General features: G+C 31.3%; 2 protein-coding genes across 7 annotated transcripts in view; one reads left to right on the top strand and one right to left on the bottom strand.

The window, feature by feature from the left end:
* The window catches only part of LOC115879220 (histone-arginine methyltransferase CARMER), a 37,649-nt gene extending 31,994 nt beyond the window's left edge, over positions 1-5,655 (top strand). For 2 of the 6 annotated variants that reach the window (XR_004049676.1, XR_004049673.1), the window contains exon 6: positions 5,564-5,655. The gene's annotated coding sequence lies outside the window, so the exon portion shown is untranslated. Of the gene's footprint in view, positions 1-5,414 lie in introns of all 6 variants that reach the window. The other 4 variants (XR_004049674.1, XR_004049671.1, XR_004049675.1 and 1 more) reach the window with 2 other exon arrangements.
* Positions 3,147-27,072, bottom strand: LOC115879223 (zinc finger protein Gfi-1b-like). The gene is made up of 7 exons (XM_030895925.1): positions 26,999-27,072; positions 26,673-26,826; positions 22,991-23,210; positions 21,021-21,309; positions 20,779-20,964; positions 5,332-5,649; positions 3,147-3,573 (listed from the first exon to the last, which is right to left on the bottom strand). The coding sequence occupies exons 2-7, from the start codon at positions 26,804-26,806 to the stop codon at positions 3,467-3,469; spliced, it is 1,254 nt and encodes a 417-aa protein (XP_030751785.1). The 5' UTR covers positions 26,807-26,826; positions 26,999-27,072; the 3' UTR covers positions 3,147-3,466.
* Positions 27,073-27,780: the final 708 nt, after the last annotated feature.

Here is a 27,780-nt window from a genome sequence, read left to right as displayed (position 1 = left end):
TGGTACGACATCCGAAATTTGAAGTTATCGTGTGAAATAAAAAAAGCCTGTCACATACATCCGAAAGTTCGTTCCGAAATTTGACAGTTTTGACATTTAGACCTGTCATTCCTATGTATTATTATTATGTATTATTCCATGTATTATTGGAGAAACACTTATAAAAATAACTTCCTCGCCAAATATCCCGAAATTGCCCACTTCCCACTAAACTTGATTTTAAAAACCAATGTTTTCAAAAAAAGTGAGGTTAAAAAACACACGATATCGTACAAAAGTTAAACAAAATTTAACTTTATACGACGTCGGACGATTAGTTAAAAATATCGGATAAAAATTGGTGTCAAAATATTTCGACCAATAGGAGCACCGTCGGATCGTCGTGTCATCGGATTTCGGATGCATGAGACTCCGGCTTTAACGTCATCGTCACGACATGCGTCACGAAAAGTGGTAATGATCGAAAAAGTGGTAAGCCAATGAGGAAGTTGAGATGGGTCTTTGGAGCCATATTAGGGAGGATCCTTGAAATTTTGCTTGATTTTTTAGGGGTCCGCGATCTCAAAAAGTTTATATCGAATTGTTGGACCATCCTACATACAGTCCCGACGTAAGTCCTAAAGACTTTTTGACTTTTCCAAAAATTAAGAATGAACACATCAAATCTATTTTTCCAAGCCTCCTTGAATAACTGTGGCACTCTATATTGAAATTTAAAATACAATTTTTTGAAAGCGTAAAAAGTCAAAAGTTGACATATGTCATTCTATTCAGAGTGTCATGCCCCTCGAATCTTGGAGGACTTACAAAATCGTGATATTTTGTCGCGGTATTTCCCTGGAAAGGTCGCGAAAGTAACGCGGCACATATGTGGAACCGGTATTTCCATCACTTTGTCATCATAATTTGCCATTAAATACATGCGAACATTCGGTCGGGGATTTCCTGATCTACACCCGTGAGTATAGTGAGTATAGTATATAGTATATGACCCGTGAGTATAGTATATGGCTCGTCAGCAAAACTATGTTCAATAATTTAATACCTCTAATTTATTACAATTGGGGTTGAAACCTTTGGTGTTATAACAGCAAAATAAAACACTAATACACCAAAACACTTTACTTTTGCTCTTACTTGTTTTATCACATCAAATTGCATTCGTTTTTCGATTTAAAAATATTATTATAAGCTTTAAAAAATTGATGTTATAATTTTTGAGGCCTTTTTAGAGCTGGGGCCCTTAATACTCCGAGGGCCAGGGCCCATCAGGTCCCTACGTAAAGACGGCACTGCTGATGAGTAACATATTTATATCTATATGGATTTTTATTATAATTATTACAGTATACAGGGTGTCCCAGGCTGAGCGTGTATTAGAAATTTCTAGAGAACCACAATATCTAGATCGAAGGTTTTTCGCACATCATTGTTTTACAACAAGATCTATCGATTAAAAATATTTTCAACATGGCGGCACTTCCGGAAATACCGGAAGTTGACAGCAACTTTCTTATTTTAAATGGGTGCCCCCCTATTTTTTATTACATACTTAAATTCTATGAATATTGATGTTAAACACTCTATATCTAACATTAATCATTTTTGAGAAAAAAATATTTAAAATTTTTAGACGAAAAAAACTACCTCTCAAAAAAATGTGTACAGCCTAAAAGTCAAATTTAGTGATTATCACAGCCACTGTGACATAAAGAAAAGACATGTGGCTATCTATTACAAAAATTAAATTGTTCAAATGTCATATAATAATGGCGGTAGTTGTCATGGAATTGAGCGTTTAAAAATTATCATAAATATTTTTTTTTCAAATGGAAACCCACTTTTTTTATTTCACTAGTGAAAAGGTTTTTCAATTCGTTACGTTTTAACTATACATATTCCTATACCTAAAATAAATCGTTTTTAAGTTATTTAAGATTTACTTTGAAAACGTAAATTTTTCTTGATTTTATCTAGCTTTTTTTTTTGACAGTTGTGAAATAAAAAAAAGTGGATTTCCATTTGAAAAAAAAATATTTATGATAATTTTTTAATCGCTCAATTCCATGATAGCTGCGGCCATTATTATATGACATTCGGACAATTTAATTTTTGAAATAGATGATATGTCTTCTCCTTATGGTACAGTGGCTGTTGCAATCACTAAATTTGACATTTAGGCTATATACATATTTTTGACAGGCAGTTTTTTGTGAAACAATGATATGCAAAAAATCTCGGATGTAGATATTGCAGTTCTCTAGAAACTTCTAATGCAGGCTCAGCCTGGGACACCCTGTAAAAATACTTAAATTTTGTCTACCATTATACATACGTCATTCAATTTTTACAAAATGTGTATTAGAAGTATATCATTATCTGAACAGACCGGCTACATTTAGCTTCGCCGCCCCGGGCCCCCGACAGGCTTAGTCCGCCACTGCCTACACCACCAGATACCTTCACGAGAATTATATCTTTGTGGTAATAAATTATGAATTCAGCCTGCTACAAGGTATATGTAAAATTTATTCTACAGGCTGCTTATACTTTGAAAATTCATCTCGTTGCAGTTCATCACAGTTGTATATAGTTCAAGAAGCACTAAGAAATATGGCTGCCTTTGAATAATATAACATAAAAAAGTTTCAGTCGGAATACAATAAAAAGTACGAGAAATACATTTTATATTAAAAACAAAATAAAGGCAGCTTAAATATAGTTTGAAGCATAAATAAAGGAGTATTTGAAGTACTGTGTGGACGGAAGAGGGAAATCAATCGCAAAATTCATAAAATGAATTTAAAGACCGAGCCAATCCTAACGTTTGAAGCAACCATACATACACTACGAACTGTTCTGCAACTATATATACACGACGTAAACTAGCACCATCTATAGTGGGCCGAGTCGTCAATTTGTAATTTAATGCTCCATAAGAGTGACTGGGCTTTCTTTTTCGATATTTCAAACTACACTTTTCGAAACGTGTCCTTCAAATCCTTCAATTTAATAGTTGTTCCTTCACTGTTAGTAAGAAGTTTCACTTCAAATATGCGCATACAACTTTTTTACATATACGATGACAGCTATCTTCATTTCATAGCCATCGCTGACGCCGTTTTTTTTCGATCATATTGTACAATTCTTATTTTTTACAGTTTTGCCACGACTGTTTTCTAAAAACAATAGATAGTTTAAACAAATAGATGTATCAAAATATTAGAAAATTTAGGTGTGTTATCTATATTCGTCAATTATTTAACAAATGTTTAAATACGATTAACATTTTTGAGGAAATCCAACTTTTCTTTGCTGCTAAGTTTATAATCACTTAAAACTTTTTTTCCTTAATTAGATTAACAGCAAAATCAGAATTTCTGATAATAATTGCTTTATTTAACTCTTATCACTTTTCTTAGAATAAGTATGTTGGTGTATATATTCTGGTTTGAGCTTAAAATGACTAGGAAGAAATATGAACTCCGTTCCCTTGTTGGGACAACTCCGCCTTAACTCTCCTCGCAATGTGGGATCGGGTGTGCTTCCTTAAATGATCCTTTCTATAGAACCCTGTAGATTATTATAGACATTAATTTAAAAAAAAATTCAAAACCGTTTCTGGATTTAGTAAATACTTACTAAAGTTGTCTTTTGCGAGAATAGATATCAAATAAATTATTTTTTTTTTGGTTTAATTCCTTTGACCTGGTATACTATATAATTTGTTCTTTTTATTCTTGGCTTTAGGTTGTTGGGGTTTTAAAGATGTTACTCGATTTCGTTTATAATTTTATTTTCATTAATCATATGTCTTTTTCAAGTCTTTTTAAGTACATAAAAGACTAGTCAGTTAATAAAATCAAAAAGAAGATGTCAAAATAAAATCTAAATCTTTATCGGTATGTTGATGACTGTCTAACAGCCATACTCACCATACCAAAAGAAAAAATTAATTAATATGGAAGAATATTACTTTGCATCATACCAATCAAACCATAAAAACCGAATGGTATACAAAGAAGGTCTGGTCTTCAAGATATCTCAATTATTTATCCAACCATCCAGCTAACCAAAAAAGATCGGTTATAATTGGTTTGGCGGGCAGATTAATTTGTATATCCGACCCAGAATATAGAGATGCTGCAATACAAAAAGCAAAAAACGCATTGAAAGATAATAACTATTCACCAAAAACTAATAAACAAAATATTTAAAAATAGATACCAAAAATTCTCAAACACACAAAACAATCAAAATCCAATGGGAAAAAGTAAAGTTTGGATACACGTTGTATTGCTCTCCCCTTCGTAAATGGGTTGTTTCCAGTGGCGTGCATTACATATAGGCAAAAAAGCATTGCCTACCCTTCCATTTATTCAAGACAGACGCAAAATAAAAATATATTTACCTGATCAATTTTCATTATATATCTACCTACAAATCCTACAAGGACCTACATTGTTTTATTTTTCTAAATAGTATGTTAGTAATGTGTTTATTACGGTTGCAAAGCCGGAAACATCATACAAAACAAACGCCACCTGTTCAACGTCTTATTATTACCTAAAAAACGCATCCCAATTCGAAATCGAACGCACGGCCGCAACTTAATATTACATGGACACAACATGGATATGGACAAGCAACAGCAGTGCGTTACCGCAGCACGGATGCTTTGCACCCGATGTCTCGATGCCGCCGATGCAGTATTGCCAGTTCCGATGTTATTACAGATCTATGTAAGAAACAGTCCATGTTATTTTAGACGATCAATTTTAAATAACTGTTTTAGAAAGATTTGTATTATGCAGCAAATTAGAAATTTGCTTGTCTGTTATCTGTATTTGTATCTTATCTGTATCCAAATTATTTCATTTATTATTTTATTTGACTGTAAAATCATTTTGGCACATAAAATCTATTAGGCAGTGGCAATTGGTAATCTGGCAATATTGTGTACGGTTATTGTTTTAGCTAATTCGCCAGTGACGACACTAAAACTCACGATACCCTAGATAAGGAAATTAATTACAATGTTTATATTCTTCCGAATTCGTGGGATTAAATGTCTAAGGACAGGCAAGATTAAATAATTTAACAATAATTTCGTTAGAAGCTGAACTTTTACAAGACCTAAAACGGACCACACATTTTTATGATGATGTATTGAAAGAGTTTTTGAAAAAAAACGCCGTTACTTAAAAAGTCTTCAAAAAGACATATGACTGTCCAAACGATGTCAATGAAAATAAAATTATAAACCTAGTAATCTAGTAAAAATCTAGTAACATCTTTTAAACCCTAACGAAAAATAAATGATATATTTACCTTTTCCACATTCGCTACAAATGTGCCTCTTTTCTCCTGAGTGGATGACGAAGTGCAGAGTCAGTTGCTCCTTTCTTTTGAAGGCTTTGAGGCATACAGAACATACAAAGGGTCTCTCGGGATTGTGGCTCTGCTTGTGCCTGGTCAAGTGGTCTTTACGTTTCAGAGCCGCTCCACATATATCGCACACGAATCTACGCTCCATGTTATGTCCCATCATGTGCTGTTCCAGGAGGTCTCTTTCAGGCAGAGCCATGTGACATTCCGGACAGCAATATAGAGTGGAACCATCCAACGCAGTAGACAATCGAATTTCACCTATAAACATGACTGTGAGTGTATTTTACTAATTTTTATCTAGCGACTTAATAGTAAAACATGTTGTTTTTGATTGAACAGCCCACTGATGAAATATACTTGATATGTGTGTATTTTTTTGATTAGATATTCTAAAAGATTCAACATGCCTGCCTAAAAGGTACATCACAATTGCCCTGAAAGTTTTTAACCGCGTTAAGCCGGGTCCAGACCAAGCAGACAAAACAGCGACAAAACAGAAACATTCATGTTTTACGATAAAGTTGCGACAAATCCAATACATTTCTGCGACATGTTTGTCTCATTTTTTTGTTTCCAAATTCGGAGACTTTCAAGTTCAAAAAGTCTCTGTTTTGTCGTGTATTTTACGACAAGTTGCCGGTTCAGTGTGGATGTCGTGCGTTGCCAAAAGTAGGAAACCGATGAAATCACACAGTTAATACTGTGGAGTGCTGGTACTGCTAATATATGACATTAGTACCGTGTGATCGAAAAAAAACGATGTCAGCAATGGCTATGAAATGAAGATCGCTGTTTTTATATGTAAATTTATATGTAAAATGTCACCTATCGTCATTTTGCAGCCAACTGGACGCCGTTTCTTTCGATCATACGATATGCGGTGGAGTGCTCCATCTTTATAGAAAAAATGTCAGAAGTGAAAAAATTCGGAAAAAATGGAACACCGAAAATACCTGCAAACAAATAGAGCTTTATCGAGCGCATTTATTATTATGGGACCGTAAAAACAAGGACTACAAAAATTGTTACAAGAAAGCTGATGCATTGGAGGAGATTTGTTTAGCATTAAATATAAACTCGTTTGATGATGTTAAGAAGAAAATAAGAAATATTAAAGCTATATAGTATACGAGAGAAATAAAAACAAAAACATTTGGGGTTTCTTTTTGCAACATGGGATGGCGAGTCTGCTGACAACACTACTGGCTGTTAGTAATATATCTTTAACTTATTCCTGCTGGAAAGGTCACATGATTAATAAAACTGATTCGCATACACTGAACTTTGTTGTAGTTTTATCCTCGCGGTATAGACACTTTGTCTCAAATTTGTCTTGTCTGAATTTCTCATTTTTGTCTAGGGTTTGTCTTGTTTTTGTCTCAAAATCGTATTCACTTTCTGTCGTCTTGGTCTGGACACGGCATTAGAAACATAGCTTTTGTCGACTTGTTTACAGAAAGCTGCTTTTCGAGTATCATCGGTAACATTGAAATTTTTAACATTGAAAATGTTTCTGTTATCCCATATAAGGGAGCCCAAATCGAATTAAAATGCTACATTTGCCACACCATGACGTCATATATACAAGGGTATAGGAAATCTCGGCGCAGCGGCGGCAGTCGGCCAGCGCGCGCAAAAACCATTACATCGCTAATTGTTTATTGATATATCTTTATTAGTTTAAAAGCAAAAAATATGGGGTTTGCTTTGACACCTTGTCAAGACATAAGCGAAACTTTTAAATTGTTTTTTTTCATTTAGGCCTTCGTTTTTCGTTAAATGAAAGTTATATTAAAAAAAGTCTATTTTTAAACCAAATTTTCGCATGATTGAAATGAGTTATTCATGTTTAAAGTTTTTTTGGTCATAAGCGCTAATGGAAATGTTTTTTTGTAAATAATTATAAAAAATTACTCCCTACGAAGACTTTATTGTGTACTGAATCAAAAAATAAGTATTTGTTTTCTCTATACGCTGGTATTAATATATCGATTTTTGATGATAGTGCCCTTTTACCCGGTCTAATTTTGTACTACTTTCGGAATAAGGGTCCCCATATCATGTACTGTACTTCCATCCCTGAAAAATTCAGCTTGTGACACCGAAGTGAGACGTAAAGTCAAAATAAGCCTTAATCTACCTACATCATAGGTAGGTGTAGGTACTCTAGGTATATTCTACCTAGACAGCAGCTGACAGTAGTAATTAATTTGTTATCCGATAAGTAGTTGTCATTATATAAGTTTAATCATCTTATACCTCCTATAACTGTAGGTTTTGGATTTTTTCCTGATTGGTTTGTTAAACAAAAATATACTGGGCATATAAATGTCTAACACAATACATGTATTGAATGTACTTATTTTAACCAATGCATTGTTTTGTTTTTTTAATCTCACAAATAAGAAATGTTTTATAGTTTTTATTATAAAAACAGTGATTATACAATTTATTTGCACCCCTTACACTGTTTTCTGTAAGGGGTGTAACCAGGAGTATATTTCATAACCTCTTACGATATAAGAGGGCACAAAGTGTTTTATTACTTAATGCTTAGATTAAAATTTAATAATATATTTGTACATAAAATAAAATAGACTAGAAAGTCAATTAATTAATATTGACGTAATTACTAAATAATTACAAGATTATTTTCTAATTATTTTAGTGTATTTTTAGTCACCTAATTATAAAGGAGAGATATCCAACCATTGCATTATTTTACTCACAAATAAATGTTTTATGGTTTTTATTATAAAACAAAGATTAATTTATTATACACCCCTTAACCCAAACACTCCAAGGAGGATATTTCGTGACCCATTATTTAAAGTGGACAAGCTTTATTAGTCAATGTTTTAATTACCCAGCGTCTTTAATAAAAATCTAATGTAATTTTTCATAGAAATGATCTGACATAAAAATCAAATTTTATCTAAAAACTTTTTGATTATCTACAAGCAGTAAACCGCTGACAAATGTCTCTATACTAATGCCAAAGTAATGCCAAAAATACAAATTAAATACCAAAATTTCTCATATAATGCCCCACTAATGCCAAGCTGATTCCAATATAATACCACTAATACCACGAATAATATGTAACACATTTGTTTAACGAATTAACCTGTAACAATAGTGGTAGGTACGTGCACAGATTTTTTCCTCGGTAACTTAAAAGTCGTTAAAAAGTCTAATTATATTTAAAGAAGATATAATTCCAACTAATTGCACTATAAGGCCAATAATGCACAAGTAATACCATTAAAATTTTAGCATCTTTAATTTGTGTAACATATTTCTTTAAAAAATTAACCTGTAACAATAGTGGTAGGTACGCGCACAGATTTTTTCGCTAGGTAACTTATTAAGTCGTTAAACAGGCCTATAAAAGCTATAACAACATAGGTAACTAATATTTATAATTTCATTCGAGTTTTAATCTCAAATAATAAATGTTTTACTGGTGTTTTCTGAAGTGTTCATTATTAAAAGTAGATATTCTTTCCGGTGAGACAAAGACAGAGATAATGTTTCCGGTGAGACCGCGTATATGTCACCGGATTCTGGTTAGTATAAAGACTTTTCTATAGAAAGAGTTTTTTCTATATTTTTCTTTCAAAATAAGACTAATTTCTTCTTATTCTTTTAAATATTACAGTGTTTCTTTTTCCTAAAATGTTATACTTAATTTTCGCTTAAAATTAAAAAATCACAAATGGAGGAAAATATACATTATTGAATAAAGTTTATACAAATCACTTTACCATAACAAAAAAGTAAAAACATGTCATGGCGGAAGATATTCAGGTGGCATTTCACATATTTATCTATTAAAATCGAGATTAAAATTAAAATTTAAAAAAAATTAAAATAATAAACTTGCGTAACATGTTATACACGACATAGAAAGTTTCAGAATCGATTAATACGCAATACGCTACGCAGTCAACTTGTTCCTATGCGCGGATGGACACGGTGGACTACGATATTGGCGAGTCTGAATACTTATAAAAATTTGCAAAGTAAAATATGTTGGAAAAATAATTAATTCATACATATATAAAAGCTCAAAGGGTTTTTTTGTTGCATTCATCCCCCCGAAACCGCTTCACCAATCTTGATGATTCTTTTTTTAAATGAAAGGTATATATTTGTAGATTTGTTATGAAGTATTTTTATAGTGCTTAATGGCTATTTCTTTGTGTAAAACGACTAAATACTAAAACATACCTGAAAAACACCTACACACAATACCCCCAGAAATAAATTATTTGTCATTGTCAGTGGTGTGTCAGTTAGATTATATATTAAGTTTTTAGATATTTTAGGAGTGAGTTCATACCGCCAGCTTTAGATACATAAATATTAGCACAAAGGTTCGTTTAAACGACATTAGTGAATTAGCTTCACAAAGCGATTTTAGGAAATTCATCCTCTTAGAGAGTAAAATTATGTCGGAACAGTTTGTTGTATGAAAATTCCTTACTATTTGGTCTAGAAGAATGAAATCCTACAAAAAGAATTAGAAGACATTTTTGAAGTTCATCAATCAAATGGGTAAAGTTAGTAAAAATTTATATAAAACTTGGTGACCTCTGGATTATACACATAAAAATTGGCACAAAGATAAAGCGAATTTATGAAATTTATACACTTAGGGAGTAGAATAGGGAAGGGAATAAAAGTTTGCTGTACGAAAATGCATTACAACATTATAAACCAGACAGTATAAAATTTTATACAAGGGTTTATTTAGTGACATCATAACGAAATATATCTTCCTCAATTATCCTTCAAAGAATAAAAAATAACCTATAAAGAGAGTATTAGTGCTCTTAAATAAAAAAAAGATGAAAAATAAAAAAAAATCTATGCTCACTAGCTCTCTATAAAGAAGTAAAAAATCATTTAAATCAATGCATGAACGATTCGAGGTGTAACGCGAACGTAGTCGCGGGAAAAAGCTAGTAATTTATTAAATTATTTTATTTAACTGATTAATTTTCATTGAAAAGATTTTTTTGTAATTCGCCACTATATTAGTTAAAAACTAAGAAACTCATATCAAATTTAAGTTTTGCGATTTTGACTTATACTTTTTACAAAATCTGAACACATTTTAAAAGAAAAAAAGCTTTTGATAATATTTGTGTAGATTGACTAAAAGTTGTATAACATAAATTTCTACGACCGGTCTACCTAGTGGTCTGCAGCATCGCCTTGTGGTGCAAACGCGGGCCTTTTAATCTGACGTGACGCACAACAGCCAAGAAAAACAGAAGCGTGGCTAAGAATTTAGTAATTTAAAAAAAATGTCTTTTAGATACAGCAGTAGGTATTAAAAAGTTTTGTATTTAAATGGGGTTTGCCTTTAACAGTTGAAAAATTATATCGTAAAGTGTAACTTTCCGTAAGAATTCTTTATCTGTCATCATGTTAACCTGATGTTTTGTATGTTATTTTGTTTTTTTGCTTGTTTGTTTTACGGATAGGTGCGATCGCATAATTATTATTGATAATGTTTTATTTAATGTTAACATTACTACTTTTTCAGTGAATCTTTAAATCTGTTGTTTTTTGTTAAGTTCGTTATTTAAACATATGTATGTAATACACTCATATTAACACTAATCATATTTTTACGTTTTTATTCATCATTTTCAATGCCCCCCCGGTTGCATCTTTGTAAAGGACTGTGAATTTTTTTCCGAGAGAAACGTCTTCGTTGAGAGAAACATCGTAACATAAAATTGGGAAATAATTAAGAATTAAGAAATATTGATAAATAAAATCTAAAATTATTATTGTCATATTGTACAGGGTGGTCGGAATTGGTCTGTTTTAACAGAGAAAACCTATTTCGTGACTAGATAGAGCAAAACCGACATAGATGTCATGGGCTCGATTTCTGAGACACGTTTAATGGCGTAAACCGCCTGTCGATATTTTCACTGCCAACTGAGATACGGGGCCTTTTTGAATTTTTTACCATTTGGAATATTGCCCATAACTTTTGTATTTCACGGAATAATAAAATTCCGTAAAAACGTTCTTAAGACACTTTTTTAAGCACGATCCAGTGGCGTAGTCAGTTTTTTTCTATACTTACTCTTTTTATCAGAAATAATAAAAAATATAATTTTTTAAATGGAAATCATAGTTGGCTATGACCTTAAAAAAATGCTGGCGTTTAACCCTTTCCAACGATATAAAGTTATGTGTATTTATTTCTAACAATGAGAGAAATATTAGTTGCCTTACTATTATTAATATAATAATAAATACTTACTTATTATTATTAGTTGCCTACTATTATTTTTTTATCAAAATTTAATATTCTCTATTATTATTTATCTGCATAATTAAAAACTTTCGAAAAGGTAAATCAACATGTATTACCAATTACAATTAAAACGCCAGGGTTACAACCGAACTATTAAATGGAGAATTTAGAGGGAATTGGGTTGGAACAAGGGGCCCATATCTTGGCCTACTAGGTTCTGTGATTTAACTCCTTTCGACTTTTTTATGGGGGAAATTAAAAGACTTTATATATAAGGGAAAATCCATTGGGGCGAAAGAAGAATTGCATAAGGCTACTATAGGCAAGCTTTTGGACTTAATAGACCAGTTTGCCTAATAAATCGTTGTAACTCTGTGCGCAAATGATGTTTATTGTGTATTCAACAAGAAGGTGCTCAGTTTGAACATCTTTGATTTTTTTTTAGAAAACCATATTCGTCACTCAAAAAATACGTTTCTTTAGTTTTGTTCTTTGTTTATTGTGTTGATTTCAGTTGTAATTACTAATATTAATAATATATAAATAGAATGAAAATTTACCTTTTCAAAAGTATTTAATTATGCAGATAAATAATAATATAGAATATTAAATTGTGATAAAAAATAATTAGGCAAATAAGTCAACACAAAATCAAAGCCCGCTTCGATATAAAGATAAAAAACCTAATATTTCTCTTACTCTTAGAAATAGATACCCATAACTTTATATCGTTGAAAAGGGTTAAATGCCAGCATTTTTCTAAGTTCATAGCCAACTATGATTTCCATTTAAAAAATTATATTTTTTATTATTTCTGACAAAAAGAGCATGTATAGAAAAAACTGACTACGCCACTGGATTGTGCGTAAAAAAGTGCCTTAAGAGTCCATTTGCGCTACACCGCTCGGGTCGGTTTCAGGGGTCGGGTAGAGCGGGTGTGCTGTGGAAGGCGGTCCGTTCACGATCCCCCACCGCCTGATTTTTGGTCGGACGCATTCAGTGTAAATCACATCTGAATATTTCCCATATTTATTTCAGTGGAGTAAAAACGATATCAAAATGTGTCAAAATTTTTTTTGGAGGTATAACTACATGATATCTATACAGGATTATCAGTTAGGCCTTTGTGCATGTGAAATAACTAATTACGACCTTTTTGGGGGTGTCAGAAATTTTTTAACTAGCAAAATGTCAAAAATGTATAACCATGTTTTTTATCTTTCCTACGTGATAACTCTAAACTAATCAACTTATTCACAAACTCTTTTTTTAATCGATTGAGAACACATAGGCGGTGATAGCTGAGGTAATTAAAATTCCATAGTGAGTGTATTTTTTTGGAAAATGGATTAAACTTCAAACATTAACTTTATTGTATCATGATTTTCGGTAAGCGAGAAACTTTTTTATTTGAAGGAATTTTTACATAGTATCTGCGTATGAAATAAAGTAAAAATATTGAAAAAGTTTTTGAAACTTGGTACAATTTTCTAATGCTAATACTTTTCTTGTTATCCTAAATTAAGTTTACGAATAGGCCGCGCGCGAGACCACTGGGGCCTCGCCGCCCGAGACTTTGATTTTATATGGCGACAAGGCGGACGCGATGTTCCATAGGCCTATTTCTGATTATTTGTATTGTACCTGCAATTTGAAATTTAGTTAATTCAGTACGTTATAAATTATTTAGTTATCGACTCTTTAATTTGCAGAAAAACTATAAAGAAAAATGATAGGTTTTTTTAAATCCTATTATAACGAAACCTAAAAACTATCATAATCATAAATGCTGCGGAAAAAGGCAAAATGATGTATGCTTAATATATTAATTAATAATTGTATATATATTATATTAACAATTATGAATATATTATATTAACAAAAAGAAAACTAGTTAAATAGAACGGTTTTGATATTATAATATTTTTGATATGTGATAAAATAGGAAAAAAGGGCAAACATCACAAATTAACATCTAGACAAACAGGTATCTTATGTTGTAACCTATTTTAATAAGATTTTTTAATAAATTCATTGATAATAAAATTGATATGATCGCTAAAATTCCATAGTCAGTATTTTTTTGCCAATAGAGCTGAATAATTTATCATAAACCAGAATAATTTTAATTATTCTTATTTACCGTAAATATAAAAATAATAATAATAATAATAATATAATTCCATTACATAAATAATTCTATATAATTCTACAGAATGTCCCCGGATTGTGGAAAAACAAGTGGAAAAACTTTTTTATTATTGACATTTTGAGAAAAATGTATTCTTCATAAAAAATTTTGCTTGTTCTAAAATGGTTAATCCCGTTTATACTTTTCCAAATTTCCATACCGTTTGTATATTGTTGAATTTTTTCAGTCTTAAAAATCAAGGGGCGTTTCTATGGTAATATAATTTCGATTATATTCTTTGATAGACGGTTATTATTAATTATTGTTTTATTATATGTAAATTTATATATGCATGGGAAATATTGTTGATCGTCATTTCCCAGTCAACTGGACGCCGTTTTTTTTTCGATCATACGGTATATTATGTATTTCAATAAAAGCGACAATACTTAGGCAACAATGTTTTCGATCTAGCGTGGTTTAATGACAAAAGGGGCTCCCTGTAATCCTTTTACCTGTTCAAATTAATTGATTAGTATAATGAGACAAGTCGCTGATTCCTACTATTTAGTGGTTTTCATATTTTATTGCAATGAAAATCGCAGTTTTACGTACACAAAACGCAGATTTAATTTAATTTTTTTTTAAAAACTCAGAGCAAAATTTAAAATGTCATATGTCAAATAGAAAAAAAATATTACAGTCGAAAGTGATAAAATATCCGATTTTTAAAGAAAAATCTCAATGCAATCGGTAATATTTGCCATGACTACCAACATAAAGCTTTTTTAATCTGCCAATTCGTTTATTTAATCAGGAAAGTGTGCTCAAAGGTTTCAAAAAAAAGAATTTTTATTCATTTCCGATAAAGACAATTAAAATAAAAATTCTCCAGCTTTGGCAACATTTGACTTTCAAAGAAATTTTTGTCTATTTTAATTTCTACACCGGGTGCGTCTCAAAAGTGGCTCACCCCTATAACTTTCTTATTTTTTCAGATAAAAAAACGAGATTTGGTATGTTAGTATATGACATAAATTAGGATTGATTGACGTATTCAATTGTTTTTGGTCACTTCTTGTTTCACCGGAAATGACTACAACTTTTGATTCTTAAATGGCACCCCCGGTATTTGTTTACTTTATTCGATAGAAAATGACATTCTGAATATAATGACATATCATATATCATATGTCAACTTTTGAAATTTTCGCTTAAAACGAAATTGAATTTTAAATTTCAATCAAGTAGCCTTGGAAAAATAGATTTGATCGTCTAATGTTTTTAGTGCCTTGTCCTGGCCAGTTAGAAAATGCTCAAATCGTATTTTTAATCATATCTCAATTTTTTCAAATAGAACGAGGGTGGCTAATTAGCATATTTGGGAAAAGCATTTTTTTACGAATAATTTGATACCTCACACTTGGTATTTCGAGTCAAATTATCATTATGAACCGCATGTTATAATTTCCTTTATAATTTCAAATAAACCATATGCGAAAATGTCAAAAGTTGACATATGATATGTCATTCTATTCAGAGTGTCATTTTCTATCGAATAAAGTAAAAAAATACCGAAAAGACTAAATATGCCATCAGTTTGCTTAAATAGAACAAGTAACATATAATTTACACGAAACTGACGATATGACCACAGACAACAAATTGCAGAGCTTCGCAATTCAGCATAAAAAATATTTATTAAAAAATAAATTAAATATAACTGTAATCAGAAAACCTTAATTTATGTCTGTATTGTAACGGAATTTTAACTTATAATACTCTTTCCAATATAGACATGTCTTATAAACCTTATATTTTGATGACGTGTTGAACGATGTGGGGTACCGATTAATTTTGAAGAAAAAAATATTAAACCCTGAACTTAAATTAAAATTTATTTTTAAATTATAAGAAAGTATCGCTTATAATTAAATTAACTATTAAATTTATTTCAATCAATATATATAGTATACAGTATAATAAATACAACTTTGTTTGACCATCAAAATCTCAAAAATGGTAGATAACAACCTATTCTCAGACCTATTGAATAGACATATAAAATTTAATCAAAATCGGTCAAGCCGTACAGAGGAGTATGGTAACACAACATTAAAAAAAACAACCCCTATTTGAAAGTGAAAATTTAGTGTTGTATGTATTTTTTAATGTCACATCGTAAAAAAACAAAAATTAAAAATTTTGTCCAAAAAATAATAAAATTGGGGTGGGCCCCCTTGTCACTTAAGGGTATAAAAATAGATAACAGCCTATTCTCAGACCCACTGAATATACATATAAAATTTCATCAAAATCGGTCAAGCCGTTACGGTGAAGTCGGGAGAAGTATGGTAACAAAAAAACAACCCCTATTTGAAAGTGAAAATTTAGTGCTGTATGTATTTTTTATTGCCACATCGTAAAAAAACAAAAATTAAAAATTTTACCCAAAAAATAAAAAAAATTGGGGTAGGCCCCCCTTATCACTTAAGGGTATAAAAAATATATAACAACCTATTTTCAGACCTACTGAATATACATATAAAATTTCATCAAAATCGGTCAAGCCGTTACGGAGAAGTACGTAACAAAAAATTAAAAAAAAAACCTATTTGAAAGTGAAAATTTAGTGTTAAATGTATTTTTAATGCCACATCGTAAAAAAACCAAAATTTAATATTTTATCCAAAAAATAAAAAAAAATTGGGGTGGCCCCCCCTTGTCACTTAAGGGTATAAAAAAATAGATAACAAATAATTTCAGACCTACTGAATATACATATAAAATTTCATCAAAATCGGTCAAGCCGTTACGGAGTAGTACGTAACAAAAAAATTAAAAAAAACCTATTTGAAAGTGAAAATTTAGTGTTAAATGTATTTTTTAATGCCACATCGTAAAAAACTAAAATTAAATATTTTGTCCAAAAAATAAAAAAAATTGGGGTGGGCCCCCTCTTGCCACTTAAGGGTATAAAAAAATAGATAACAACCTATTTTCAGACCTACTGAATATACATTTTAAATTTCATCAAAATCGGTCAAGCCGTTCCGGATATTCGGGAGAAGTATGGTAACAAAAAATTAAAAAAAAAACAACCCCTATTTGAATGTGAAAATTTAGTGTTAAATGTATTTTTTAATGCCACATCGTAAAAAAACTAAAATTAAATATTTTGTCCAAAAAATAAAAAAAATTGGGTGGGCCCCCTTGTCACTAAGGGTATAAAAAATAGATAACAACCTATTTTCAGACCTACTGAATATACATATAAAATTTCATCAAAATCGGTTAAGCCGTTACGGGAGAAGTACGTAACAAAAAATTTAAAAAACCCTATTTGAAAGTGAAAATTTAGTGTTAAATGTATTTTTAATGCCACATCGTAAAAAAAACAAAAAATTAAATATTTTATCCAAAATAAAAAAATTGGGGTGGGCCCCCTTGTCACTTAAGGGTATAAAAAATAGATAACAAATAATTTCAGACCTACTGAATATACATATAAAATTTCATCAAAATCGGTCAAGCCGTTACAGGTAGTACGTAACAAAAAATTAAAAAAAACCTATTTGAAAGTGAAAATTTAGTGTTAAATGTATTTTTAAAGCCACATCGTAAAAACTAAAATTAAATATTTTGTCCAAAAATAAAAAAAAAATTGGGGTGGGCCCCCTTGCCACTTAAGGGTATAAAAATAGATAACAACCTATTTTCAGACCTACTGAATATACATATAAAATTTCATCAAAATCGGTCAAGCCGTTACGGAGAAGTACGTAACAAAAATTTAAAAACCTATTTGAAAGTGAAAATTTAGTGTTGTATGTATTTTTTAATGCCACATCGTAAAAAAACAAAAATTAAAAATTTTGTCCAAAAAAATTTAAAAAAATGGGGTGGGCCCCCCTTGTCATTTAGGGTATAAAAAATAGATAACAACCTATTCTCAGACCTACTGAATATACATATAAAATTTCATCAAAATCGGTTAAGCCGTTATGGAGGACTACGGTATCTAAAACTGTGACAAGACAATTTTTTATATGTATTAGATTTCAGAAATCTGCCTAAACCTTAGCCCGATCCTGTCGTGTTAAGCCACACCCATAATTCCAAACGCACGTGCTTTCAGCGAAAAAATATAATATTTAAATTCCTTAGATTAGGGCTTGCAGAGCTTCAGCATTTGCCATAAAATAGCGAGCAATTTGTTACAAAACCATATAAATTATATATCACTGTAATCACAAAACTTCAATCTATATCTCTCCTGTAACAGAATTTTAAATTATATTTTTATTTTCCAGAAAATTTAGTCCAAACATAAGGTTTATTTTGTTGATGTATGACCATCAAAATCTTAAAAATGAACAAGTTATCTAAAAATGTACCACACGACGGATTTAGTATAATCCTTTATCTTTAATTTTCTTCTTCGTTTGTGTAAAAATACCTAGCCAGTTTGACATAAAACGTTAAATGCCCAACGCTTATTTTGCTACTTTTTCGGACTAGTGAAATGGACTCTTAAGAACGTTTTTACACAATTTTATTATTCCGCAAAATATAAAAGTTATGGGCAATTTTCCAAATGGCAAAAAAATCAAAAAGACCCCGTATCTCAGTTGGCAGTGAAAATATCAACAGGCGGTTTACGACATTAAATGTGTCTCAGAAATCGAGCCCATGACATCTATGTCGGTTTTGCTCTATCTAGTCAGGAAATAGGTATTCTCTGTTAAAACAGACCAATTTCGACCACCCTGTACATCGTAATATACAGGGTGTCCCAATTTTCAGTGGACATAGAGCTACTACGCATTTTTTGAATCAAAATAAGTTCATTGGACACAATTTACCTCTATACAAAGTGCTTCGTTTATCCGCCAGAAGGCTTCAAACTTTAAAAAAATAAACACACAACAATTTTTCAGATATTTTAAGAACCGTTATTCCGATTTGAATGAAATTTTGGGTGTCTATGTTTTGCTAAGTGTTTTAACATTTAACTTTCACAAAAATCAAGAAACTGTACGAAAAGGATGAAAAAACTACCTCCACCCCTACATAAATTTTAGTGTAAATATTTTCCAACTCCACCAACGACATTTTCTTTTCGTCCTTCTAGTATTTATTACATTTTACAACGCCACATCGCATATATAGTTTCTGAGAATTTATTTATCCACAGCAAACCCATTTTTACAACAAAATTTATAGGGAGTTCCAATATTCCGTGGACATAGAACAACTACATATTTTTTGAATCAAATAACGTTAATTGCACATAATTTGCCTTTATACAAAAGTATTTCGTTTGTCCGTTAGAGTGCATCAATCAAAAATAAACATGAACGTTAATTTAAAATTTATTAATTCTTTTAAGTTTTTTATGAAGCTTATTGTCAAATATAATTTGTGATACTAACATAAAATTCCATATCTTCACCAACTAGATTATTAGAGCATAATAGATTTTATGCGCCTCCATAGCTTCAGAAGTCAGCTTCGGAAAAATATTTTTTTTCCTCAAAAAGTATGTGCGGTGGCGTTTTTTTATTAGAGACAAAAAATGTAGTAAATATTAGAAGCACCATTTTACGAAAAAAAATCGGTCGTTGGTTGAGTTGGAAAATATTTCTACTAAAATTTATATAAGGGTGGGGATAGTTTTCACTCTTCCCGTACTTTTTCTTGATTTTTGTGAAAGTCAAATGTTAAAGCACTTACCAAAACATCGACACCCAAAATCTCATTCAAATCGGAATAACGGTTCTCCAAATATCTGAAAAAATGTTTTTATTTTTTTAAAGTTTGATGCCCTCTAACGGACAAACGAAGCACTTTTGTATAGAGATATATTGTATCCAATTAACTTATTTTGATCCCAAAAATATGTAGTAGTTCTATGTCCACGGAATATTGGGACACCCTGTATACCGGGTGCGTCGCAAAAGTGACTCATTCCTATAATTTTTTATTTTTTCAGATAAAAAATCGAGATTTGGTATATTAATATATGACATAAATTAGGATTGATTGACGTATTCAATTGTTTTCTGTCACTTCCTGTTTCACCGGAAATGACTACAACTTTTGATTTTTAAATGGCACTCTCGGTGTTTTGTCGCCTTAAGGTAAGTTTATATGCATCCGTAATGCGTCGTCCGTCGTTCCGTTAGTCCAATCATATTCAAGTATGAGCTGTCATTTTTGAAATAAACCAACAAAATTACATAAAATCAACGACTAATTACGACGCATTACGGATACATGTACACCCACACCTATTTGAAAGAAAATGATACCCTGAATAGAATGACATATCATATGTCAACGTTTGACATTTTCGAATATGGTTTATTTGAAATTGCAACATGCGATTCATAACGACAATTTGACTCGAAATACCAAGTGTGTGGTACCAAATTATTCGTAAAAAAAATGTTTTTTTCCAAATATGCTAATGAGCCACCCTCGTTCCATTTGAAAAAAATGAGATATGATTAAAAATACGATTTAGGCATATTTTAACCGGCCAGAACAAGACACGAATAACATTAGACGATCGAATTTATTTTTCCAAGGCTCCTTGATTAAAAATTAGTGTTTTTAACACAGCCATGGCACTCTATATTGGAGTTTAAAATTCAATTTTGTTTTAAGCAAAAATGTCAAAAGTTGGCATATGATATGTCATTCTATTCAGAATGTCAGTTTCTATCGAATAAAGTAAAAAAATATTGAGGGTGCCGTTTAAAAATCAAAAGTTGTAGTAATTTCCGGTGAAACCGGAAGTGGCCGTAAAGAATTATTGAATATGTCAATCAATCCTAATTTATGTCATATACTAACATACAAAATCTCGTTTTTTTATCTGATAAAATAAAAAAAAATTATAGGGGTGAGCCACTTTTGAGACGCACCCAGTATATAAACCAAACCAAATTTTGCTCCAAGTTACCTGGTTTTGGTTTAGGTTTCTTCTCCTTTTCGGTCTTTTTCTTTTTCTTCTTTTTAGGACTAGTAGTAGTTATAGGGTTGCTTTGTAAATGGGCAGTATTGATAGTCGTCAAATTGGTAAGCGTGCTGACATTGTTTGTACTATTCCCTCCATTTCCGATATTCAGATGATTAACATTGATCGCACCTTAAAATACAACGTTTAACTTGATTACAACTTTATAAATAAAATAAATATCAAACCGTTGTTCAGCAAATTCAAACTGGATTCACCGTTGCCTGGCAACGCGATCGGTTGACTGATTGTAGGGTCTTTCTTTAAGCTCTCGGCAGAGTACTTCAAAAATTCGTGCAAGCTAAGAGGAAGAGTAGAGGTCGGAAGTTGTGACAGATAATCCGCCACGGTGGTAGTGGATGCGGTTAGACTCTGCCAGGCATTGGACAGCACAGTTGTTGAACTAGGCGCGTGGTGGTGGTTATTGTTTTGGATAATCTGGTGGTGAGGTTTCAAACCTACATCTGGCTCTTTTTTCTAAATTCATATTAAAAACATTTCGGTGAATCAGAAATAATGCTACCAAGGTCTGGCGAGCTTGGTCTTGGTTTAGCATTTTGTGAAGACTAGCGTTTGATCTGCAAGACTATGGCCAAGACCGACCAGTGCAAAAGTTCCACAACACCAAGACAAAGCATGCAACAGTCTTGTGCTCTTGCATTTTTTTACGTTTATACAGGGTGTCCCAATATTCCGTGGACATAAAACTACTACGTATTTTTGGAATGAAAATAAGTTCATTGAACACCATTTACCCCTATATACAAAAGTGTTTCATTTTTCAAAGGGCATCAAACTTAAACAATAAACACCTTTTTTCAGATATTTTAAGAGCCGTTATTCCGATTTGAATGAGATTCTGGGTGTCTATGTTTTGCTAAGTATTTTAATATAAGACTTTAACAAAAATGAAGAAAAAATACGGGTGAGAAAACTATCCCCACCCCTACTTAAACTTTAGTATAAATATTTTCGAACTCAACCGACAACCGATTTTTTTTGTATTTACTACCTTCTAGTATTTACTACATTTTTTTTCTTTTGTAAAAAACGCCACAGCTAATACTTTTTGAGGAAAAAAAATATTTTTCCGGAGCAGACTTTCAAAAAATATTTTTGTCACATCATGCTATTCGGGCTAAAATCTATTAGGCCCTAATAGTCTAGTTGGCAAAAATATGGAATTTTATATTAATATTACTAATTGTACTTAACAATAAGCTTCATAAAAAGCTTAAAAATATTAATAAATTTTAAATTCATTAACGCTCGGGTTTATTTTTGATCGATGCCCTCTAACGGGCAAACGAAGCACTTCTATATGAAGGTAAATTATGTGCAATTAACTTATTTTGATGCAAAAAATACGTAGTTGTTTTATGCCCCCGGAATATTGGAACTCCTTGTATATTTTACGAAAATAACATCTGTCGTCGGTTGGAGAATGCAGTTGGAAAATATTTATACTAAAATTTATGTAGGGGTGGGGGTAGACTTCACCCTTTTCGTACTTTTTTTTTGATGTTTGTGAAAGTTAAATGTTAAAGCACTTAACAAAACATAGACGCCTAAAATCTCATTCAAATCGGAATAACGGTTCTTAAAATATCTGAAAAAATGTGTTTATTTTTTTTAAGTTTGCCTCCTAGCGGACAAACGAAGCACTTTTGTATATAGGTAAATTTTGTCCAATGAACTTATTTTGATTTTGAAAAATACGTAGTAATTCTATGTCCACGTAATATTGGACCACCCTGTATCATATGATATAAGAAGTTACTTATTTGTTTAAAATATAGGAACAGTATGTGTTTGATGTCTGAATTATTAAAAAGAACTAAAAAAGGTATTATTTTTTTGAACCATACACTAGCAGCTTATTTTTTTAAAAAATATTTTAATAACAACATTGTCAGCAGTGTGTCTGGCAATAGAATAGTCTCTTCTATCTATATATAGACATGCAATACAGTCAGATAATTATACTATAGATATTATTTCTTTGAGAGGTCATGTCTAAATAATACAATTAATTATATTGACATAACTTATTGAACGTTGGGATATGCATAAAACAATGCAATATATTGTACGACCACACATGATACAATTACAATATCTGATTGCATTTAAAATTAAGTGATTATTTTTTACTTACTTTATTAAGATCGCTATTATTGACATTGAGTTTCTCCGGATTTCTATTCTGAAACAGTTCAAAACCTTGTTGTTCAAATCCCTGCCTTCGAACAGAATTCTGTTGAGTATAAATATTCTGGGTATTGAGGTAGTTTCCATTGCTCTTGGTGGAGTTTGGGATCACTTGTTGAGCTGGATGGTGATGCTGTGTAAAAGTCGGAATGCCGTTGGCGGTATATCTACAAAAATGTCAATATATGTTATCCATATACGGTGTTTTTCAAACCACATCTATTAACAGTTATTTAGGAGCTAATTTAGATACAAATTTGAAAATTTTAAGTCAATGATATTTCGAATTTTGAGGTGTACTATTAGTACGAGAGCTATCAACGTCGGAAAAACAAGTATTTTAAGACGTCTGGCTCTTTGATATATCTTTTACTAAGATGATGATGATGATCTCTAGAACAGCATGCGGCCCGTCAGGCTGCCGGTAAACCTTGCGTTCCCTACTGCGCATTGAAAGAAGATCCTATATTTTTATTAGTCCTTTAAATTCTAATATTGAATATAAATCTAACAGGTCTCCATAGCGCAGTGCGTAGAGTTTCCGACCACGAACCGATGATTCAGAGTTCGAATCCGGGTCAGGGCAAAAACTTTTTTATTTTATTTTCGTTTATATTTTGATAGTAAAGTATTAAATATTTGTTTGTTTTTTTAAATTACCAGAATTATGTGGTCGGAAACTCTACGCACTGCGCTATGGAGACATGTTCGATTCATATTCTATACTAGAATTTATAGGACTAAATTAATAAAAATATAGGATCGTCTTCCGATACGCAGTAGTGAACGCAACGGGTATCGGCAGCCAGACGGGCCGCATGCTGTTCCAGAGAGCATAGTAAAAAATATATAAAAGAGCCAGACGTCTTATAATACTTTCTCGAAAACGTTGCTAGCTCTTAGACTATATATTTTGGTATTGAAAGTACTACTGGGATCATTTTGTTGTATTTTAGTAGAGAGTGGTTCGCATAATAAACAAGATTAATTTGTGTGTATTCTTTTAATGTTTGGCAAATGTATAATTTTGTTGAATGATTAATAATTTGTGTATATTCTAATTGTTTGTCACTTAAATAATAATTTATGTATATTAATTGTTTGGCAATCCTTATAGTATAGCAATGTATAGATGGATGTATAGATCTTTGTTACTCGAACCCTAGAAATCAGTTTGATCAATTGAAAAATGAAACTGATAATGTTGCAACTGCGTGAAACTTTACAGCACGAACTAGTAGTAAAAGAATAAAACGATCAAAACTATATTTTGATGAAAAAAAAAATCAAAATGTTCTCGAAACAAAGATTTTTTCGATTTAATGTATTTTACAAAAATTTTGATATTATATTAAGTCAAATTAACAGGAGATTTTCCGGTCTATAGGAAGCGGAAAGTAACTTTTAAACAGGGTGGGTCAAATTCGACGCTTTTAAATGGAAACACCCTTTTCTATAGGAGTTACGGGGTGTTTTTCAAAAATGTGCATTTTTAACAAATCGCTGTAACTTTTTTGCTATGGAAAATTTTGTATTTCTATGAAAACATTTCCAAAGCACCTTTTTACATAGAATTTAACGATTTAAGAGTTATCAACAGAAAAATTAATTTTTTATTTGGGACACCCGCTATAGTTTTAATTAACTGAAAAGAATTTAAAATTACCTTTCCAAAAATATAGCACACTTGATATTTTGTTATAATTCCCTTCGAAATACAGAATTTTTAAAAGTTCGCCACTTTTAACTAGTAGGCTTTTGACCCCTTATTGATGATATGCCCTTAATGGAACTCGAAAACATATTTTTCCAGCAACAAGCGGCACCGCCTCAGAACGCTGAAGTTATCAGCAAATTTTTGCAGCCAATTTCAAGAATAATTGAATAGCTAACCAAGATCCCAGCCGTTGGCCGTCGAGGCCGCCTGACTTAGTGCCCATGGATCTAATCCTATGGATATATTTGCGGAAGAATAAAGGTTACTTATTCTTCCGTATAATCTAGACAAGAATTAAAAATACTTGGTAGTTATGAGAGGGTATCTTTCACCCCTACTGAGTTAATGAATTCCGCGAGAAATGTTCAAAAACTGCCCCGTCTGTCCATAACAGAAGACGGTCGATATGTCGAACACCTGTAGCAAAATCTCATGTCTTAGTTTGCTATTTATTTTTATTGTTATTAGATATAGTTTAAATGTGTTGATGTTGGTTAAATATATTTTAAATTGTTATAAAATTCTGCATCTCTCATAGCAAATATTATTTTCGTTTTAATTGATGCTCACAGCTAGAATTTTTTTGCATTACAGCCGGTGCCGTTCAAAGCCTACTTATTTAAAGCGGGCGAATTTTTATATACTCTATTTCTCAAAGAGGAATCGAGCAAAATATCAAGTATGTTATATTTTTGGAAAGGTAATTTTGAATTCTTTTCAATAAATTAAAAATATACAGGGTGTGCCATATAAAAAATCAAATTTTCTGTTGATAATTCTTAAATTATTGATTAAAAAAAATATACTTAAACCATTAAATTCTACGTAAAAAGGTGCTTTGGAAATTTTTTCATAAAAATACAAAATTTTCCATAGCAAAAAAGTTACAGCGATTTATTAAAAATGCACATTTTTGAAAAACACCCCGTAACTCCGAAACGGTAACAGATATCGATATGCGGTTTTCACCATCATGTTTTTGACAAAAATTGAACTCCAGACACCGATATTAGTTTTTGTCTATCTCCTATAGAAAAGGGTGTTTCCATTTAAAAGCGTCGAATTTCGCCCACCCTGTACTTTCCAACTATTCATGTCATTTTTACCTATATGTTTTATGTGAGAAATATAACTATTGCGTTTCTGTCAGAAAAAATATATATTATTATAATATAAAGAAGTGTTCTGTTTTTATTAAAAAATTAGAACAAAATTCTTATTTGTTTACGGCGCAAGAGGCCCAAAAATATTTGAACACGGGACCGCGACTTCCTCGCTACGCTACTGGTATTGACTATTTCCATTCTAAATATCTTGAGAATGTTGCTTGTAGCGATTTATACCAAGATATATTTTTTACACGGAAATGTATATTTTTTCACTCAGTAGTTTTATACAGGTACGGACAAAAAGTTATTACTCTTCAAACCATTTAAAAAATATGTGGTGGTGCCCTCTACTAGTAAAGTCATATTGACATCAAAATCAAATTTCTCATGTCAAATAACTTCCAGAAACCAATTTTTATCCAAATATTGACATTACTTCAGAAATTATTTGGAAAAAATCGAAACAAAAATGAAACTTCTACCTGTATCTCCTAAAGTATGCTTTTTAGAACATACGAACTTTTTTACTTATTTTTATCTGCAGAATATGCTGCTAAAGTTGGCGGAATACAGTTCGGACCACCCTGTAGAATCCAAAAAGGGTCAAAGTTCTTGAAAAACAAAATTATTTAAAATAAACCAAATTGGTAGCAATTAAACTTGAAGTGCGTGGAAATTTAAAAATTAAATATATCCTAGAGATATTATTAACCTGAAAGTAAGATTTGGATCTAAATTATAGCTTAAAAAACCTTTACTGGACTGATTGTGTGAAATCTTCTGACGCAGTATGGATAACTGACCTGTTGTTGGTAAGTAAGTCCTCTTGGGGATTTGAAAAAGCCGTCGAAGGAACATCTTGAGACAGCTTGGCAGCGAATTGATGAATACCCGGTATGGATGAGGAAAAGTGACTTCCGAAAGGAGAAAAATTCATCCTTTTTGGTTATATATTGTCTAGAAAATTAAAATAGCACCTCAATTACATATAGATATAATAAAACTCTTTCGTTAAATAATTCGAATAAATTAATTTACAGATATTTATTTTCTAAAATATATAATTAAATTATAAAATACCTTTACTAACAGATTTCACATAAACCGGTTCAAAATAGGGTGTACTTACCATTATATACTGTAATATTTCAGCCTTAGTGGCATATATCAAAAATATAATTCTCGTGGGTCAGCCATTTAACGCAATTCTTGATGGAGTGTCGCCCTAGTGCGCAAGGGACCGATGGCAAAGGGTTGCAGTAGGGGTAAAAAATAATCCATAATTTGCGCCCGTTCAAATTTTCCCGCCACAAATGGATATGTAGGGTATTTCATTCCCTATTTTATTTTATTTTAAAATAATAAGTATAAACTTATAAAATGAAAAATTAGTAACTATAAAATAATTTATAGGTATTACCAATACCGTATGATCGAATAAAAACGGCGTCAGCGATGGCTATGAAATGAAGATCGCTGTCATTTTATATGTAAAATTATATGGGAAATGTCAGCGATTGTCATTTCCTAGCCAACTGGACGCCGTTTTTTTTCAATCATCAATAACACCATGCGTCGTCTTATGGAGTTTGCTGGTGGTCGTATTATGATGTGCAACAAAAGTTATTTTAATTTCTCCATTCTCCGCCGGTGCTGCCACCATCGGAGAATATCGTAAACAACCGAAATACACAAATACACGGGTTTAAATAGCGAGTATACGAAAAATTTATTACATTACTCTAAAAGTGTTAGGTAGTTTATTTTCTAAACACCCTGTATGATTTAAGATTACGATAGCTTTCTAAAATATAAAATACCTAGCGTGTACCCGCGATTTCATTCGCGCGAATTAATCATTTGTAATGGTGATGATAAAGCAAAGCAAGAATTTCCATTAACGTACAAACT

Source organism: Sitophilus oryzae, unplaced genomic scaffold (genome assembly GCF_002938485.1).
Source record: "Sitophilus oryzae breed Bouriz unplaced genomic scaffold, Soryzae_2.0 scaffold_1576_pilon_pilon, whole genome shotgun sequence".
Classification (NCBI taxonomy): Eukaryota; Metazoa; Arthropoda; class Insecta; order Coleoptera; family Curculionidae; genus Sitophilus; species Sitophilus oryzae.
This window is presented reverse-complemented; position numbering and strand designations above follow the sequence as displayed.

Coding starts and splice junctions, on each gene's coding strand:
- LOC115879223 (XM_030895925.1), bottom strand. CDS start 26,806: ATGAATTTTTCTCCTTTCGGAAGTCACTTTTCCTCATCCATACCGGGT. Junction 5,650..20,778: donor GAAACCTAAACCAAAACCAG/GTAACTTGGAGC, acceptor TCATGTTTATAG/GTGAAATTCGATTGTCTACT. Junction 3,574..5,331: donor TTGTAGCGAATGTGGAAAAG/GTAAATATATCA, acceptor AATAATCTACAG/GGTTCTATAGAAAGGATCAT.